The sequence below is a fragment of the Lipomyces japonicus genome, assembly GCF_038497905.1.
Source record: "Lipomyces japonicus strain CBS 7319 unplaced genomic scaffold V1514scaffold_11, whole genome shotgun sequence".
Lineage (NCBI taxonomy): Eukaryota > Fungi > Ascomycota > Lipomycetes > Lipomycetales > Lipomycetaceae > Lipomyces > Lipomyces japonicus.
In genome coordinates this window covers 1-17,852 of record NW_027117823.1, presented here as the reverse complement: position 1 = coordinate 17,852, position 17,852 = coordinate 1, and the positions used below count along the sequence as shown (strand labels likewise).

At 39.9% G+C, this 17,852-nt stretch overlaps 9 protein-coding genes across 9 annotated transcripts; 4 read left to right on the top strand and 5 right to left on the bottom strand.

Moving 5' to 3' along the window:
• The first annotated feature begins 216 nt into the window (after positions 1–216).
• Positions 217–3,008, top strand: V1514DRAFT_291430 (thiamine diphosphate-binding protein). The gene is made up of 4 exons (XM_066925322.1): positions 217–418; positions 508–606; positions 820–887; positions 941–3,008. The coding sequence occupies exons 1-4, from the start codon at positions 282–284 to the stop codon at positions 2,665–2,667; spliced, it is 2,031 nt and encodes a 676-aa protein (XP_066784335.1). The 5' UTR covers positions 217–281; the 3' UTR covers positions 2,668–3,008.
• Positions 2,979–5,281, bottom strand: V1514DRAFT_351231 (uncharacterized protein). The gene is made up of 8 exons (XM_066929446.1): positions 4,919–5,281; positions 4,682–4,845; positions 4,435–4,624; positions 4,200–4,369; positions 3,931–4,128; positions 3,323–3,873; positions 3,189–3,264; positions 2,979–3,132 (listed from the first exon to the last, which is right to left on the bottom strand). Exons 1-8 carry the CDS (start codon positions 5,088–5,090, stop codon positions 3,049–3,051), a joined length of 1,605 nt encoding a protein of 534 aa, XP_066784334.1. The 5' UTR covers positions 5,091–5,281; the 3' UTR covers positions 2,979–3,048.
• A 10-nt stretch (positions 5,282–5,291) lies between these two features.
• V1514DRAFT_351230 (altered inheritance of mitochondria protein 1) lies at positions 5,292–6,000 on the bottom strand. Its single transcript, XM_066929445.1, has 2 exons — positions 5,798–6,000; positions 5,292–5,738 (listed from the first exon to the last, which is right to left on the bottom strand). The coding sequence occupies exons 1-2, from the start codon at positions 5,991–5,993 to the stop codon at positions 5,584–5,586; spliced, it is 351 nt and encodes a 116-aa protein (XP_066784333.1). The 5' UTR covers positions 5,994–6,000; the 3' UTR covers positions 5,292–5,583.
• A 672-nt stretch (positions 6,001–6,672) lies between these two features.
• Positions 6,673–8,248, top strand: V1514DRAFT_278425 (uncharacterized protein; the record flags this gene model as incomplete). Its single annotated transcript, XM_066924985.1, has 5 exons — positions 6,673–6,917; positions 6,993–7,097; positions 7,151–7,294; positions 7,362–8,015; positions 8,167–8,248. 5 exons carry the CDS (start codon positions 6,673–6,675, stop codon positions 8,246–8,248), a joined length of 1,230 nt encoding a protein of 409 aa, XP_066784332.1.
• A 1,452-nt stretch (positions 8,249–9,700) lies between these two features.
• On the bottom strand, positions 9,701–10,758 carry V1514DRAFT_362453 (C-terminal of NADH-ubiquinone oxidoreductase 21 kDa subunit-domain-containing protein). The gene is made up of 3 exons (XM_066929738.1): positions 10,640–10,758; positions 10,250–10,517; positions 9,701–10,180 (listed from the first exon to the last, which is right to left on the bottom strand). Exons 1-3 carry the CDS (start codon positions 10,682–10,684, stop codon positions 9,945–9,947), a joined length of 549 nt encoding a protein of 182 aa, XP_066784331.1. The 5' UTR covers positions 10,685–10,758; the 3' UTR covers positions 9,701–9,944.
• Positions 10,759–11,636: 878 nt separating this feature from the next.
• Positions 11,637–12,934, top strand: V1514DRAFT_351227 (replication fork protection component Swi3-domain-containing protein). Its single transcript, XM_066929444.1, has 3 exons — positions 11,637–11,964; positions 12,033–12,108; positions 12,163–12,934. Exons 1-3 carry the CDS (start codon positions 11,705–11,707, stop codon positions 12,748–12,750), a joined length of 924 nt encoding a protein of 307 aa, XP_066784330.1. The 5' UTR covers positions 11,637–11,704; the 3' UTR covers positions 12,751–12,934.
• Positions 12,935–13,066: 132 nt separating this feature from the next.
• On the top strand, positions 13,067–15,432 carry V1514DRAFT_327919 (IMP-specific 5-nucleotidase). The gene is made up of 9 exons (XM_066927073.1): positions 13,067–13,164; positions 13,220–13,233; positions 13,313–13,371; positions 13,458–13,590; positions 13,668–13,836; positions 13,930–14,017; positions 14,090–14,159; positions 14,245–15,169; positions 15,248–15,432. Exons 1-8 carry the CDS (start codon positions 13,154–13,156, stop codon positions 14,997–14,999), a joined length of 1,299 nt encoding a protein of 432 aa, XP_066784329.1. The 5' UTR covers positions 13,067–13,153; the 3' UTR covers positions 15,000–15,169; positions 15,248–15,432.
• V1514DRAFT_318935 (mediator complex, subunit Med17) lies at positions 15,053–16,797 on the bottom strand (the record flags this gene model as incomplete). The annotated part of the gene is made up of 4 exons (XM_066925908.1): positions 15,053–15,170; positions 15,249–15,864; positions 15,927–16,654; positions 16,733–16,797. The coding sequence occupies 4 exons, from the start codon at positions 16,795–16,797 to the stop codon at positions 15,053–15,055; spliced, it is 1,527 nt and encodes a 508-aa protein (XP_066784328.1).
• A 150-nt stretch (positions 16,798–16,947) lies between these two features.
• Positions 16,948–17,852, bottom strand: V1514DRAFT_17276 (uncharacterized protein). The gene has a single exon (XM_066924571.1). The coding sequence runs from the start codon at positions 17,773–17,775 to the stop codon at positions 17,383–17,385; it is 393 nt and encodes a 130-aa protein (XP_066784327.1). The 5' UTR covers positions 17,776–17,852; the 3' UTR covers positions 16,948–17,382.

The following is a 17,852-nucleotide window of genomic DNA, read 5'->3' as shown; positions in this document are numbered from 1 at the left end:
ACAATTATACACATACAAATTCTACGCAACTTGACAAATTTCCACTTTTGGCGTTTTCGTCTGGCGCAAATGCCCGACTCGGCCATTTGCGCCGAAAACGGTAATTTGCCCAGGTGAGACCGGTATCGGCGTGTATTACCTAATTAATCACGTAACAAACTATTACTCTTTTTCATTTTTTTCGCTCTAATAACCGACGTCGAGTTGGCCTTTTCCTTTTCACCATCTTCCCATATTCCTGCTGCTTCCTTCACTCAGCTTCCACTGCTACTCCCAACACCATGCTCCGCTCGTTTGCTCCGTCCGCAAGAGCGTCGGCCTCTAGGGCTTCGAAAAATATAAGGCCTACGTTCGCCAGGGCCAAATCATCCGTTGCCACTTCTTACGCGCCCAGAAGGGCTCAACATTCAGCTGCTGCGTACGTGCGGGGGAATTTTTTTTTTTTTTTTTTTTCTTCAATCTTCACCCCGACTGTGTCTAATATGGTTTTGTTAATCATGAATATAGAACTAAAGTCAAGCCTGCAACTGACATCTCGCCAGCTCCTCAGAAGCATTCCGAGGGCCATCACGTGTTTGCAAAGTCAAATTCAACCGTTGATGATTCGTGAGTCAACCTAATTTTTTTTTTTTAATTGTTTTTGGTGGAGGCCCCGGGGGTAGACAAATATGAATGCATATTGATGTAGACTGTGCAAATTTTAATTGGTTTGGAAAAGCTGTTTCATCGTTTTGATCCGGCGTCGTTCTCCGGGCGTCCGGAATATGGAAGGGCGAAGTTCTACATCCCTATATGGCATTTTACTAACTATTGCTGCAGTCTTGTAGGTCTCAGCGGAGGCGACATCTTTCACGAGATGATGCTAAGGCATAACGTCGACCATATATGTATGTCCAATCCTGTGACTCAACTTGTCTTGTCATGGCTAACGTCTTTTCAGTTGGTTACCCTGGTGGTGCTATTCTTCCTGTTTTTGATGCGATTTACAACTCTCCGAATTTTAAGTTTATTCTGCCCAGACATGAGCAAGGTGCCGGCCACATGGCTGAGGGTTACGCTCGCGTCAGCGGCAAGCCCGGTGTTGTTCTCGTTACTTCCGGCCCCGGTGCTACCAATGTCATCACTCCCTTGCAAGACGCCATGTCGGATGGTATTCCGTTGGTTGTCTTCACTGGCCAGGTAGCTACATCTGCCATTGGCACTGATGCATTCCAGGAGGCCGATGTCGTCGGCATCTCTCGGTCATGCACCAAGTGGAATGTCATGGTCAAGAGTGTTAATGAGTTGCCACGTCGCATCAATGAGGCTTTTGAAATTGCAACTTCTGGTCGGCCCGGCCCGGTTTTGGTTGACCTGCCCAAGGATGTAACTGCTGCTATCCTTAGAGAACCTATTCCAACTTTTAATTCCTTGCCATCCCAGGGTCTGTCTGTCTCATCTCTGGCTTCATCACGAGAAGTTACTGATCGTGCTATTGAGCATACCGCCAAGCTTATCAACATTGCTAAAAAGCCGGTTATTTATGTCGGCGGTGGCATTCTTGGTACCGAGATTGGTCCTAAGCTCTTAAGGGAATTAGCTGACAAAGCTCAAATTCCTGTGACTACTACTCTTTTGGGTCTCGGTTCGTTTGACGAGAATGATGAAAAGTCCCTGCACATGCTTGGCATGCACGGTTCAGCTTATGCCAACCTTGCCATGCAGGAATCTGATCTCATCATTGCGCTTGGTGCTAGATTTGACGATCGTGTGACTGGTAACTTGTCCAAGTTTGCTCCTGAAGCTAGACGTGCTGAGCGTGAAGGACGTGGTGGCATTGTCCATTTTGATATCAGTCCAAAGAACATCGACAAGATCGTTCAGGTTACTGAAGCTGTGGAGGGCGAAGTGTCTGAGATGTTGTCCAAATTGCTGCCTCTTGTTAATAAAATCGAGTCCCGGCCGGCGTGGTTTAACCAGATTAATGAGTGGAAAAAGCGATTCCCTTTTGATTACGAAAAGGAAACTCCCAACGGTTTTATTAAGCCCCAGACCGTGATTGCGGAACTTTCTCGCTTGACTGAAAACATCAAGGACAAGACCATCATTACCACCGGTGTGGGTCAACATCAGATGTGGGCTGCTCAGCATTTCAGATGGCGTTTCCCTCGTACGATCGTCACATCTGGCGGTCTTGGTACAATGGGTTTCGGTCTGCCGGCTGCCATCGGTGCCAAAGTCGCCAAGCCTGACCATACCGTTATCGATATTGATGGTGATGCGTCGTTTAACATGACTCTTACTGAACTGAGTACTGCTGCACAATTCAATGTGGGTGTGAAAATTATTGTTCTGAATAACGAGGAACAGGGAATGGTTACTCAATGGCAATCTTTATTCTACGAGGACAGATACGCACATACGCACCAGCTTAATCCTGACTTTGTTAAATTGGCAGAGGCAATGGGAGTCAAGGGTTTGAGAGTCAGCAAGCTTGAAGAACTTGAAGGCAAATTGCAAGAGTTGCTCGATGCAGAGGGACCGGCTTTGTTGGAAGTCATTGTCGATAAGAAAGTTCCCGTACTGCCTATGGTTCCGGGTGGTAAGGGCTTACATGAGTTCTTGGTCTATGATGCCGAAAAGGAGAAAGAACGTAAAGCATTACGCAAACAGCGTACTGGCTTGTAATGAAAAAAAAAAAAAAAGCAACAAAAGAATTGTTACTTGCAACCGGATTTTTAAAAAGTTTGAGTTTGGAAACCCTTTTTTTTAATATTAGCAAAAAAAAAAAAAAAAAAAAGTAGTTTAAATTTGCCAATTTATTTGGATTCAGCTTATGATCTGAATGTTTTTGGGGACTTAGTTTTCATGGAGTATCTAGTGTTAGTTTTTTATGTCGTTTTTTTTTGTTGTTGTCAATCAGTAATTTTGTGTATGTTTGATGTTTTAGATGCTAAAATGAGTTCGTTAAAAGTTTTTTTTTAAATAGAACTGCAAAAGTTGGAATATAAATTATATTATACAGCTAAATATATGGTTTATTGTACACTTGTTACTGGATCCCCAAGTCTATAATTGCAATACTTGAGACTTACTTTGAATGCCATCAAATATTACCGTGTTGTTTATCGGAATATATTGCTTTGTCAAAATCTAATTTGGTTAATCTTTTTTTTAGTGCCATGCCAGAAATTTTCAAATGTTCTTACCTTGACAATCTCTTGAGCGCCGATGCCACCGAGTAATGATGAAATGTTATGAAGCTCGCCACCTCCGGCACGAACACTAAGTAGTATTGATTAGCTGCTACATGTTGTCAGTGATACAAAAACGCTACACTTACAATTCTTGAAGAATGTTTAAAGTGCGGTCATTCACTTCCTCGCCACCGAAATTTTTCACCAGGTTTAATGCAATAGCCGCGAGTTCTTTCGAATCATCCGTCTTGGTGTCGTCAAACAAGCCAGGATACCGATCAAATTTTTGTTCAAATAGATCGACCGCTCTGAATCCAACATATATGTGAGTCAGATCATCGCTGTCATCTAATCCATTTAAAATCGTGCTCGATCGAGGATTAGTCAAATATTCCTCTTCTACCGACCGGCCGTCAATCACAAACAGGTAACTAGAAAACTTTGCAAACGTCTCGATTTCTTCTCGAGATATTGAATCGGTCGATCTTCCAATTACTTGCAGGTGCCGGTGAGCATGACGTTCGACTTCGTTTCGATCTTTCTGTGCCTTGTCGCGGTACACGTTCTGTAATGCAATGTAGGATGCACTGTCGGCTTTCATGTCAGGTAACGTTCCAGAAAGCGGAAGATGTCCGTCTGATTCCGGGGATAAAACAAAATCTGCTACAGCTCGGGCGAGAATCCAAAATTTTGTGGACTGTTCACCAGTTAGTAAATGTCAAACCAATCAAGTGTGAAAAAAAAAAACCCTTACAGTTTCTGTCAACTCTTGTGCTCGCTTGTCGCCTAAAATTTTTTTAATTGAAGATGGGATCTCAGTCTTTTGACTTGCTCTCCATACTGCATTTATTGCTTCTTCAAAATTCTCAGGATCATTCGTCCGAATGCCTGCCTTAATTAGTTGTTTAAACTGGTTCTTTTCTGCATAATTTGATGGAGAATCCCCATTGTGCTGCCAAATATTTGTTAACCCATGTTGAGTAAAAGAAATCAAACAAAATAAAATATGCTTTTCAGTCCTACCTCCTGCTTCCATTTTTTTAAATATTTCAAAAGCAAGATAACATAAGGCACATGCGCGTGTTCCATGTCATCTAATTCATCTAAATTGACTGATTCGGCCAACTGTTCAAGTTCAGGCCATGGTGAATCTAGACGTAATTCAACGGTTGAGTCTGGATGTGATTCGACAACTATTTTTCGTGTGAAATTCAAATTATTAACTATCGTATCTTGCAGTATAAAAAGCAATACGCACCGGTATGTTCAGGGACGACGAGTCGGAGGGACGCGTAGAATCCAATTGATCGCGACACGACTAAAGGTATTTTGTTTTCCCAAAGTATGCTTGACAGCTTTATTAGTACGTCTGGACGAATCTGATGAGCAACCACAAGAGAGAATGATTCCCAGTATGAAGGATCGATTTGATCTAACTCTTTAAGATTCTAAGCGTTTGCGGGTTAGCTTTCGCATGGTAACGCGCAACATTTATAGAATATTACCAAGATCTGTGAAATTCCGGTGGAGTCTTGATTGAGCTCTTGAAGTAATTCAGTCACTTTTTTGGCTCTCGAGTGGCCAATGCTGTCCTCATCGAGAAAGAAGTTCACGTCGACGTCTTGTTGAGTGACGAGCTTGTCATCTGCAATCGTAAACGTTCCAGTCCCTTTATTTAAAATTATTTAGTCCCAAACTAGAGTATTTATAAACATAAAAATAATTATCAATTTGCAAATTACCGGGAAGAACCAGATTTTTTAAAATTTCAGCACCAGCGGCTGATGCGGTCACAAGCAAGACGTGCGCTTCTTCGAGCGCGGCCTGACCATTCGCAGCCCATAACCGGAGTTGACGATCGTATTTCTTCTCGCGGGCGGTAGGTATGGAATGATTTGTGTTTGCTTCTTGCATATTTTTAATTGGGGTTTATAGATTTGTTGAGAAAAGGAAAAATTATTACGATTACGAGCTGGAGTTCAGGTCAATGACAGCGCATATTGAATTCGAGGTGCAAAAGCCGGGGAGCTCATTTTAGAGTGCGGATTTAACGACATACTTAAACCGGTTTACATACTATACAGTGGAAGTAAACAGGGTCAAATTTTGGGTTTTGTTTGAAATACGAAATTATTGCATACAGAGTAATTATTTATACTATGGGAAATACAAGTCTACCACCAAGAAGCACTACACGAAAAAAGGCTTTCCGCCATATGAGTACAAGAATTCCAAGTCCGCTATCGGACTTGCATGCACCCCAGCCTTCAATAACTATTACCCTAAAATGTGAATGAGCTATACGAGTTATGTAAAGTATGATTGGAAGCATTCACATGCTCGCGGTATTCTATATAAATGCCTGAAAAGCAAAAAAAATTACAAAATAAGTGATATATACACAAAATCATGGATTGTCAACAATAGTTTTTAGCTGAAGCCCGTGCCATTTTTTGACTTCGTCAGCCAGGACTTGGTTGACTAGTCTGTGTTGCCGAACCATCGGAAGGCCCTTGAATGCCTTTGACGTGATGTTGATAGCAAACATTGACCCACAACCACCTGCAAGTAAAAGTTAATAATGATCGCCATCTCTATTACTATGTTTCCGCCGTATATACCGGAAATGTCTCTGACGGTGATGCTCGACGGCTCAAATGCGTCTACGAGCTTGGAAACCAGCAGGCGCTCATAGTCCGACAAACTGGGATCTTCTGTGGCAGCAGCCTGACTATAAAGACGGTGGGCCGACACATGTGGTGCTCTCCAAAGCTTCTGGGCGGCTATCGGACGAAAGCGATGAATGAGCGAAGCCATTGGACATTTGGAATGAAAAGAATGAAACGCGATCAAGTAATCAATGATGATAATCCATCCACAGATGCAAGCAAGCAGCGGGGATTGTACCCGCGGCATAAGTGCGCATCCGACGCGGGCACGGCGTTTGATCGAATCATCGGCGCCAACGCAGCAACTTCGAAGCCCTTTCTTTATTCGTCTGCCCCCCTTTCACCAATTCATCTCGCCTCAATTACGTCTTCTTTTCATCGTTTTCGTTGCTTTGTTTGTTGTTTGTTGGTTTTCTCTGATTTCGCATCTGTTTATATATCAGTTTTGTCGTTAGTTTGTGTCTGTTGTCAGCTCCAGTTTTCTTGTCGTGTCTCGTCTTGCCCTTTTTTTTTTTTCCAATTCGGTCCGGTCTTGATCTAGTTTTTCTTTTCAGTTCGCAAAACAAGTAAATCGTCAATCGTCAATCATATTTTCGACTTTTTTCAGGCTTCGTTTCTGTAAGTCTTTAATTTTTTTTTTTTTCTTTTTATCTCATGTTGCCTGTGATGTTTTTTTGGTCTCAGCTCGATTGTGTTCGACCCCTCAGTTTCAATCCATATCGACCGTGGTTTCTAACTTAATTTAGTTTTCGTCTATATTCAATTAGTTTTTTTTTAAAAAATCAGTTTCAGTGCAATTGTATCACATCCTGATTATCTGAGAAAAAATGTCTTACTCCTATGATTATTCCCAACAGCCTGACGCTACATCTCCTCAAGCTGCTGCTGCTGCCGCTGTTGGTGTTGTTCCGCAGTCTGCTGCCCAGCCTGCTCCTACTGGGGCCACCACTGCCGCTGCTCCTGCCGCTTTTCCTGCTGCTGCCCCCGCTGCTGCATCCGCCGCTGCCGCTGCTGCTGCTGCTGCCGCTGCTTCTGCTCAACCTCAGAGTAATGATTCCAAAACTGCTCTTTGGTATGTATTTTTTTTTAATTTTTTTTACTTGGAATTTAAAGGGAGATTTTGTTTAATATTTTTTTTTTGTTTCAGGATGGGTGAATTGGAGCCTTGGATCGATGAAAACTTTATCCGCCAGGTGTGGTCGAACTTTGGCGAGGCAGTTAACGTCAAGATGATCAGAGACAAGTTTTCTGGGTATGTTGCAACAATTTTTTGATTATGTGTTTTTCATTTTCTAAATGTAGTAGAACCAATGCCGGCTACTGCTTTGTAGATTTCTCTAGCCCAGCTGCTGCTGCTAAGGCTTTAACCCTTAACGGCACTATAATTCCAAATACCCAGAGAGCGTTCAAGTTGAACTGGGCGTCTGGTGGTGGATTTTCTGACAGAAGGTGAGCATTTTTTTAAAAATTTGAAAAAGCTGCTGACAATTGCTGACATTTTGTGATTGGTTTGCAGAGATGATCGTACCCCAGAATTCTCTATTTTTGTTGGCGACCTTGGCCCAGAGACCAGCGAATATGTTTTGCTTAATCTTTTTCAGGGTCGTTATCCTTCATGCAAATCGGCAAAGATTATGACCGATCCTGTGTCTGGCATGTCTAGAGGATATGGCTTTGTTCGATTTTCTGATGAGGGTGAAATGCAGAGAGCTTTGACCGAAATGCAGGGATTCTACTGTGGCAACAGGCCCATGCGAATTTCTACCGCCACTCCCAAGAACAAAGGCGCTGCTGTATCTAATGGACTTCTTCAACAGCAAGGACCTGGCCAACTTGGCATGTACCAAATGGGTATTCCTCCATTGGGTTATTACGGCGCTCCTCAGCCAATGAACCAGTTTACCGATCCTAACAACACTACTGTTTTTGTTGGTGGCCTTTCTGGATACGTTACTGAAGATGAGCTTCGAAGTTTCTTTGCTGGATTTGGAGAGATCACGTACGTTAAGATTCCTCCTGGAAAGGGTTGCGGATTTGTTCAGTTTGTTCAGCGTCACGCTGCTGAGATGGCCATCAACCAGATGCAGGGATATCCTATAGGAAATTCTCGTGTTAGATTGTCATGGGGTCGTTCACAGAACAACTCAGGCTCAGTCAATGCTCCATACAGGTAGATCCCTTTTTCTATTCCCTTTTTTTTTTTGTTTGTTTGTTGTATTTAAAGCTGAAAAAGTTGATTTTTGACTTCATACATGATTTTTTTTCTCTTTCTTTATTTTTGATTTTTTTAAAGATCTTTTACTGAGTACTGGTTTTTATAGGCCTACTCCCCCCCCTCCAGTGTATCAGTCAATTGGGTTACCACCTCAAAGTCACTATAGCCCGTATGCTCCTATAAAGTAAGCGGTGTTTTTTTTCTTGTTTATTTCTATTTTTCTTTTTCCCCGTTTTTTTTCTATAAAAGCCATATCGGAAGACACGTTTTTTGTTTTTTGTTTATTCAATTAGCACTTTTTAGGATGTCTTTTTGATGCGTTTATTTCATTTTATTTTTTATTATTTTTTTTTATTGCATTTTACATAACTTGTATAGATTTGTTGCGAATAGATTCTAATGTGTCTTCTTAAACTAGTCCCCAAGCCGCCCATTTGCATCCACCGCAACAGCAAGGTCAAATTCCACAGGGACCTCCAGGTGCGCCGCAACAGACGACCGATCCAAACGAACCGATTCCAGTTGCACGATTGAACGAGCTTTACCTTGCAGCTCGAGACGGAAGGTTAGACCGGGTTGAGGCCGATGGTAGAGGTTATCATGGCGTGTATGCCCAATAAGCATCTCAATATTAACACCGTAAAGAAACTGGTTATCAAAACCGGGGTGTCTTTTTTTTTTTTATTTCTTATATATCGTCATTTTTTTTTTGATCTTTCAATTAAGATTCGTATTGAGTTGAATTTGTGTGTCTTTTTTTTTTTCTGTCTTATTTTTTACTCGGCTGGGGCGTTACGACAAAAAAAAAGTTTCTTATTGTGTGTATTCACTTTTTTTTTTCTTTTCGTGGTTTTTTTTTTTCTTCCTTTTCTCAAAAAAGAAAACCAGAAACTTATTTGTCTAAACTTCCTTTGAGTTAATTGATAATTGTTTTAAATATATGTCTCAACTTTTAATAAATTGGAATTTCGAATTTTTTTTTTTTTTTTTCGTTTCATATTTGAAATTTTTGTTAAAACTAAAAAAAAATTTATTATTATAATTGAGCTTGATTGTAAATCCTCCGCCGCCATTTCATCATTCAACATTTTGTATTCGCTGAGTTATTATATACTGCCAAAACAATATAACCAGCATTCTAATATCCCGAAAGAAGCGGCTGTTTAGTCGGACAGCACCAGAGGCCATTTCAGAGGTTATATGGTTGACGGAAGTGAAACGGTACCTATCACAAGGCCAGTGGTATGTTTGAAAAAAAAAAAAAAAATTTATCGTAAACATGGCTTAATTAAGCCTATAGTTTCTTGGTTTTCTTCAAACAGGTTTTTTGTATAATTGCAAAAGTATTTTCCTTTATTGTTTTCTTTAGATGGATATAATACATGAAGCCTTAAATTAAATTAAATTAAAAAAAAAAAAAAAAAAAAACGTATTATAAGTTATCCATTTAATCATTAAGCTGTAGGAGCAGCATTTACGCATTTTTGAAATACTATAATAGGCGCCTAATTATATATTTAATTTTCTTTTTTTTTTTTTTCTCAAATTTGTATTTCTATTTGAAATTGTATATAATATATATATATACATACACATGGCTTGTGACCAAATTCACATAATCAGACTCGTAAAAAGCCTAGAAAAAAAAAAAAAAAAAAAAAGAACCAACCGACCAACCAACCAGTTAGCGTGCGTATGTACTCCCCCCAGGCTTATTTAAAAAAAACCTCTCAATGTTCCACCATTAAATTGTCCGTTAACAAAAATTTGAAACAGCTCTCGACAATTAGTTAATAATTGCAATTTTTTTTTTTTCTCTTTTCTTTTTTTTTTTTTTAAATTATGAAATGAATGAATGTATGTATGAATTCAACAGGCTCAAATCTATTCGTAATATTTTGCAACATCAACACCATGATTATTATGGTTCACAAAGTTAAACCAGGGAAAAATATACAATTTAAGCTGAGCCAATCTTGAATACCTGGCTGCCAAATCTTGAAGGTTTTCTGGCAGGTACGATGTTCCGTACAATGGCAATCCCTTCTTGGCACGAAGCTTTAATTCTTTTAAATCTTTCTCAACCTCTCTTGAATTTTCAGTCGCGCCAAAGAAACGAGCTAAATTTACAAAAAATTTCAAGTTAGTACCATCTCAAACCGGTAATTGAATCGACGGAGTAAACCTACCACTGCTGCGATTATAAGTATACAAGAATCCAGCCAATGCACCAAGAGCGATGGAAGGATAATTTTTAAAAATTGATTTTGTTGACTTTGTACTGTAAAGAAATCCTTCCACGCTTTCACGGAATGATTTTGAACTGGCCGTGTATGGCACATATTCACTCAGGCCGTCAATAATTGGCCCGCTGGCAGTAAATCCAGCCCAGACTAAGTAATCTGATGGCCTGTAAAATCGAACAACTCGAGCAAAATGTGGATCCGCATCAATAAGCTAAATATATATATATATATGGTAAGCATACATGAAAACCTTTTTGGGCCACCAAAAAAAATCCCCAAAAGTAGTCAATTTTCAAATGAAGACAAAACAAAAACCAAAAAAGAAGCACTAACAGGAAATGGTCCTTGGGGAAGTGGGATATCATGAACCGAGGTCATTTTGCAAGAAAATTTAAAGACTGTAATTGAACTTGTTCTTCGGTTGTTTCAAATTTGATTTTAATCTCTCTTCGCGATGGGTCGAAGTGCGATTTCAAGCCTTTTCGTTCATTGGACGAAATAATTAATAACGTACATTATTACGTAATTGTCAACTTGTGCTATAAATGATGCACATTTAAGCGCAACATATATGGTATAAACATCAAAACACAACATGGCACAGGCATTTTGCCCCAGGGTTCCAAAAACGTATGAAATACGGAAAAGCAATCAATCAATCAACTTTTGTTGTAATTTTAATTTGGAAGAATCAATTGTTCATTTATGGTTTGGAAAATGGAAAGTCAGGTGGTAATCAGTAATATGAATTGAAGCATTTGTCAGAGCCAGTTCGGCAAACTCCTTGGACATTAATTTCGTAATTTAGCAAGGTACACAACATGCAGATTCCCAATTTCTCTATGGGATTGGGCAAAATATGTCACGAGCTGGTCCACTAGTGTGCATGGATGGGCTCATCCGTTCTCACCGTTGACTAACTCATTTGGTTGCATAACTCATAAACCGAGTTTGGACACCATCGTCTCTCTTTTTAGCACTTTTTTACTGCACTAACGACTAGAAATCACATAGCTTCGCAATATGCTGTAGTAGATAAGTAAAAAGTGCGCCGGGTACGACGTCCAAGTGTGACAGGGGGCGTGATATTCGCTAGCTGAATGTCGCAACTAATGAATTCCGTTTATATACGTATACGAACCTGATGCGTTGTCGAACCGACATTCAGGGAAATCACCGTCTTCATACTGCATTCAAGTTGGTGTTCTAAACTAGCGATTAATCCGTAAGTTGCATCATGTCCGCCTGTTCACAACTGGGAAGCTCGTAAAAACAAATTAATTTACCCGGCGAACGCGCCGGAACTGCTTGTTTACTCTTGTCGCGTCCAAAGCACTTTTGCATCTGACAAGTCAAAAATAAAAAAAAAAAAAATTAAACAAATATTTTCAAACCAAGATGAGTTTTGAAGCATTTGAGATTGACGATGATGATGAAGATTATGGACTTCATCACCGAATTCATAGTTTCGATAATGCTGCCGCAGAAATAGTGCCTAACGGCACGTTACCAGCGCAAAACAGTCAAGTTCCGTTAGGCATCGATGAAGATGTCATTCCTGGCGGAAGTGATCGAGTAGTTGCAAATGATGATTTGGGTATTGATACCGATGTTGTTGTAAAGCCGAGGAAAGCAGTGGCAAAATTAGATGTGGAAAGGTTTGTGCCAAAAGTGGACGTTCATTGTTACAGGGCAATTTTTTTTGACGGAAAATGTTTTTTTTTAGGTTACTCTCAGTTGATGGTTTACTTGACTTACGTGTTCGTGCTCAGAGAATGAGGTTTAAAGGAAAAGGGCACGAGGTGAATTATTATTATAACTCGGTTTAATTGTTGAAACCGTTCTAACTTGTGTAGTATAAGGATTTGGGCCGATTACTAGAATGTTATCAATTATGGGCACATAACTTATTTCCAAAGGCCAAGTTTGCTGATTTTTTACAAACCACTGAGAGATTAGGCCGCACTGGGCGGATGAAAATTGCAAGAAACGGGTACATTGATGAATACCGACCTAAACGCACATACGATGCCGAGTCAAACGACTCGAATGACGATAGCGATGACATTGATCGGGCAAGCAAAAAATCCAAGAAAACTGATGATTTAGGAAATGAAAAAAATAAAGGCACCGCGAATACGTACGAGGATGAAAGCGGATTTGTTGTTAATGATGACTTGGTTAGTGATGAAGATGATAATGATGATGACTTCATGGCCCCATTGGCTGAAATGAACGAACGGGCAAAGCAACAAGAACTGCAAGAGCTGGACGATCGTAATAATCTATCATCATCTACGTTAAGCCCTCGAAAAGCTACACATGATAGTAACAACGACCCGCCAGATGAAGACCGGGATGAACTGCTGGAGGCAGATAACATGACAGGTGTCGGATTGTTTGTTGAATATGATGATGATGACGACGACAATCTGTTTGATTAAAAAATTTTATAATTGTCAATTGAAAATTCCTTTGGTTGGGAGACGTATATAATGTATTTGGTTGTATTGGCTGCATGGGATGTTTTTTGTTTTTTTTTTTTAACTTTTCGGAGTTTTGTTTTATTTTTAGACTTAATATTGTGTTTATTTGTACAGTTTTCAATGGAAATCTTAGTTTTCTTTATTCGTTCGAATGGTTTAAACTTACAGACATTGAACATTGAAACGTTCAGATAAAGAAATGCAAAGCAATTGAAAATAAAGTTTCGCGGGGTTTGAGTGGGAAGGGGTTGCAAGCAACAATCGATTAGAAGTTCACATATATATGCATTTACGGCCACTTGGATTTTGAATTATTTTGATTCATTGATTTTCTTGATTGATTAGTTGATTTACTGTTATTATGACTACGAAGTGAGTAAACTTTTTTATTGTCTGGTGAAACAAATGACTAACCGTTAATGATTAGATACCGTGTCGAATGTATGGTTTGCTTAACCCGATTCCTTTAAACAAAAAAAAGAACAATTAATGAGAAAAGAAATAATTAATCACTGTTTAGACGCATTAAAATCTCATCGTCGTGATGGTTTTATCGAATGGATCAAAGGGTTACTTGCCGTACGTTTCAACAAAACAAGTCGCGCCATGTTATCGTTATAAACTAATTTGATTCATGTTTTTTTTTTTTTTTTCGATTGCAACAGGTGCCGTTCGTTTTGCATTCTGAACCTGCCGCGTTTATCAACGGAGTTGGTACGGGCGAAGATGTTACTCAAGCTACAAGACATCAATACGCGGCAATCTTGTCCGACGTTGAAGCTTTAATCAAGGATCAATGTAAGCAACAGCCTAATCTTTCATGAAAAGTGAATGTTTAGATTTTTTTTTTTTTTTGATTAATCGTTGCAAAAAAGTGAATCATGAAAAAAATGGCACGCCAGAATTGGCCAAGATTAAGCATTTGGTGCCCACGGTTGGATCTTTCTTTACCGAGTTACCGTTAGAGCAAGCTTTTTACGTGCAAGACTCCAAACGGGCCATTTCAAGTCGACGGTTGGTTAGTCCCAGTTTTAACGATGTCAGGTAATATTTAAAGATGCAGTATGATTGCTTTTATTTTTTATTTTTCTTTTTTTTAATTGTGTCCTGGTGTGCAAAATATTGATTAATTGCAAGGTTGATCTTGAACTCGGCACAGATTCTGAGCTTGGCAAATGGAGATTTGCCCTTAAAACTTGTCACACTTGATGGTGATGTTACATTAGTACGAATTTGTTTTATTTTTTTTTTCCTTTTCTTGTTTGCATATAATTGACTTTTTTTTAAAACAAAATAGTACGACGATGGCAAGTCTCTCACTAGAGATAGTAATGTTATACCAGTGCTTTTAGAATTGCTCAAACGAGGTAAGGAATACATATTGAAAGCAAAATAAATAAATAAAAATTAACCGGTCTTGTTAATTTTTTTTTTTTCATTTTTGTTCAAAAGACATCGCTATCGGAATCGTCACCGCAGCTGGATACTCTGATACTTCAGGTACAAGATATACCGAACGATTGGAAGGATTAATTCATGCAATTACGATTTCAACCGATCTTACTGATCAGCAAAAGCAAAACTTACTAGTCATGGGTGGGGAATCAAATTTCATGTTTCGTTACTCGGTAACTTCAGAACGACTTGTTTGGGTAGAACCGGAAGAATGGGGTTTGCCCGTGATGAACACATGGCAAGAAGATGATATTCAAAATTTACTCGATCTTGCTGAAGAAGTTTTGGCATCTTGCAAGCAAGCCATGAACCTGAGCGGCTTATTGGTTCGCAAGTCACGCGCGGTCGGCATCGTACCCATGCCGGGCAAAAAAATGATTAGGGAAAATTTGGAAGAAGTCGTGCTCGGTGCTCAACGGCGTTTAGAATTTTCTGAATTGGGCAAGCAAATTCATTTTTGCGCGTTTAACGGTGGCAGTGACGTGTGGGTGGATGTTGGTGACAAACGGTTGGGCGTGATTGCCTTGCAACGATACCTAGGACAAATCTCGGGTCGGCAAACGTTGCACGTTGGTGATCAGTTTGCTTCGATCGGTGCTAATGATTTTAAGGCCCGGTTGGCTGCATGCACGGTTTGGGTGGCGGACCCGTCCGAGACGGTGGACGCGTTGACCGAGTTATGTGGATATATTGATAAACGGACGGCATCTGTTGAAAAAGAACAACAGCATAAATCGTTTCTTCACCATTAAAAAAAAAGAAAAAAAAAAAGAAATTTGTTTTTCAGTCCAAGTTAAAGCCGTGTTTAAGAAACTTCTTTAATAAGAGATTGAAGAAAATTAGCTAAACCTTGACGTATGTTATCTTCTTGCAAAGCGTTCAAGAGTGGTTCCAAAATTACTGATTTTGGTTTCTCCAAATTCCTAAATTTAAAAAAAATAAAAAAAATTAGATTGTTTCGAAAATTTTCTAAAAAAAAAAAAAAAAAAAAAAAGACTTACAATCGACTTCCTAGTGGTTTTGGAATTGCCCGTCGCTGTTTCAAATTTTCTTTATGAAGTTTGCATAATTGCAAATGTAACGCGGCACTTACTGCTTCGGCAATCACTTGATTGTTAAGACCATCATCATGATCCTGATCGACCTGCATCAGTTGCTCGTAATCTTGATCATCATCCGTGACCGTAACCATGTCAAGAATTACTTGCAAATCATGATTAACTTCAAGAATCACTCGATCATTAAAATCAAGTATCACGCCCTGTGCTGCCAAAATGCTGGTTTCCTTAACCGCATTGTAAAACAATTCTTCTTCAAATAATAAACTCCTTGCCCGCTTGACTTCATTCTCCACTCCGGCATCGTGCAAGCCAGCCTTGAATTTAGACACAAACTTGCCGGTTTCAATAAATTGTTGCTGTTGTTGTTCATCGTCGTAGTAAGTATCATAATCTTCATTGCGATCATCCTCGTGATTATCAACCTCGCTCCGTCGACGCTGAAATATCGAAACTCTCAAAACTTTTTGCCTTTTTTCACCTTCAGTTTTTAAAACAATATTGCCGTTCGCGCCTCGTCGTAAAGTAGCCACTCCTTCTTCCTTGTATTCCGATCCAGCTAAAGATTTACATGTTAACATATACAGTCATAACCTGATTTTAAATTTTTTGGTTATTTACCATCCCTAAATCCATAACGTACGCCCAGAATTCTAAATTCCGGAGTTCGAATCTTTGTAATGATCTCACCACTGGCAGCAATCTGTTCTGCCTGTTGCCAATAAATTTTTTCCTTTGCAACTTCTTCACTTAATCGAACTTGAGCTTTTGCCAACCGATTACTGGCATCCGAAATCGCTTGCGCTTTCCAACCAACAATGCATGCGGCCTGGTCTGCCAATTCACCTGCCGATGGCTTAACTTGTGCTGCAACAGGGTCGAACCTGTCCGCGCCTAATGATCCAACCGGCACGTGTGACTTTAAATGTGGTGACATGGACGTCGTGCCAGCTGCCGGCCGAACGCATGATATCAATAACGACACGAAATCTAGCGCGATCGCAGCTTCGTTTTGAGCCTTGCTTATCAGCCTCGTGAGTTCGGTCCTCGTGCTTGCGAAATTTTCTTCAAATTCGGTAAAACTTTGCACATCTTGTGCTTGACTTGTTTCGACTTTGTGTTGTTGTTGTTGTTGTTGTTGTTGAACAGTAACATCCTGGTTATCATTGTCGACTTGCATTGGCGAAGACGCAGTCGCTAATTGTGAATCAGCGGCGGCATCAGTAGCAGTAGCAGCAACATTTTGAGCTTCCTGAATCTCTTGCAACAGACCTGCCTCGGTTAGATCAGCAAAAGATCCTCGTTCGAGTGCAATGCGGGGTATAATCTTGCTCAATGATGTCGATGCTCTAATAGCCATTGTAAGCTTTTCTTCCTAATTCATGGCGAGTTGGTTTTTTTTTTTTTTTTTCAAGCCACTTATTTACCTGTTGTCATCGTCTATCAGTGGTGCAGGTTTTAGTGATATCCAGATATCACTAGGCGATGCCATGCCTCTTTTTTACTTCGGAGAAGCCGTGAAGTGGTGTAAATAAAAGATGGGTTGTAACCAAAACCGTGAATATTGAGAAAGGGCCTACTAACGCATATGCATACAACACAGGGGTATCTAAGAGTCAGTTGCTTGAAATGCGCAGGTGATATCTGCATGCTCTTTAGACGTGTAAAACTTTATTTTAGCAAGGGTTAGGAAATTTTTAAGCTTTTAAACGATAAATTCTTACAAAATCGACATGTTGGAGCCTAACAACCACGGTTTACTCAACTTGCAGAATAGTTCCCACATGTTTTTAGTATAGCTTAACCTAGCAGACAAAGTTTCTTCTACATGTAGACTGATTCCCTCATGTTCACGAGTTATATCCTAACCGCCATTATTTCTAAAACATGCAGACTGATTCCCACATGTTCATAGCTTGTACGGTAAAACTATTGGGCTGCTGTGGATGGCTGGGGCGTCGCTGGGTTAAGGCCAGGGTTGTGTTTGTACTTGTACATATATATAAGCTGAGGTTAGGCCCATAATAAAATTTCTTCATCGAAAATCAGACAATAGATGGCAACCTTGATTACACTGTTAGACCCCGACCCCGACCCGAAGACAGTTGATAACTCTGTCATACAGCTCCTGTTCTATAGGTCTCAAAGTTGTATCCGTTGATCCATACGGAAAAAAAAGTCTCCGTAGCTCGGTTACAACGTTTCTTAGAGGAAAATAATACGGATCAAAATCCTCTAGAACCGAATTAAACGCTTTCCCCTTAGAAATAATGCCTAGCTTGTCACGGAAAGCTATTAAATTCATGTGCTGCCAAGTCCTGTATTTCTCCAAAGACCTTTCATTGGTAACCTTCTCACCGCCTTCCTGGTAATGTGTACAAAGCCATAATAAAACCCAAAACACAGACTCCAAATCATCGGCGGCGCTATGAGTGTACTCGGGAAACTGCTCCAACAGTGCTAGCGACATAAATGCTGGTGTGCCGGTCCGTACTCCCGGCGGTATGTTTGAATCTGATGTGACTTTGAAAGCCACGTCAAAATCAA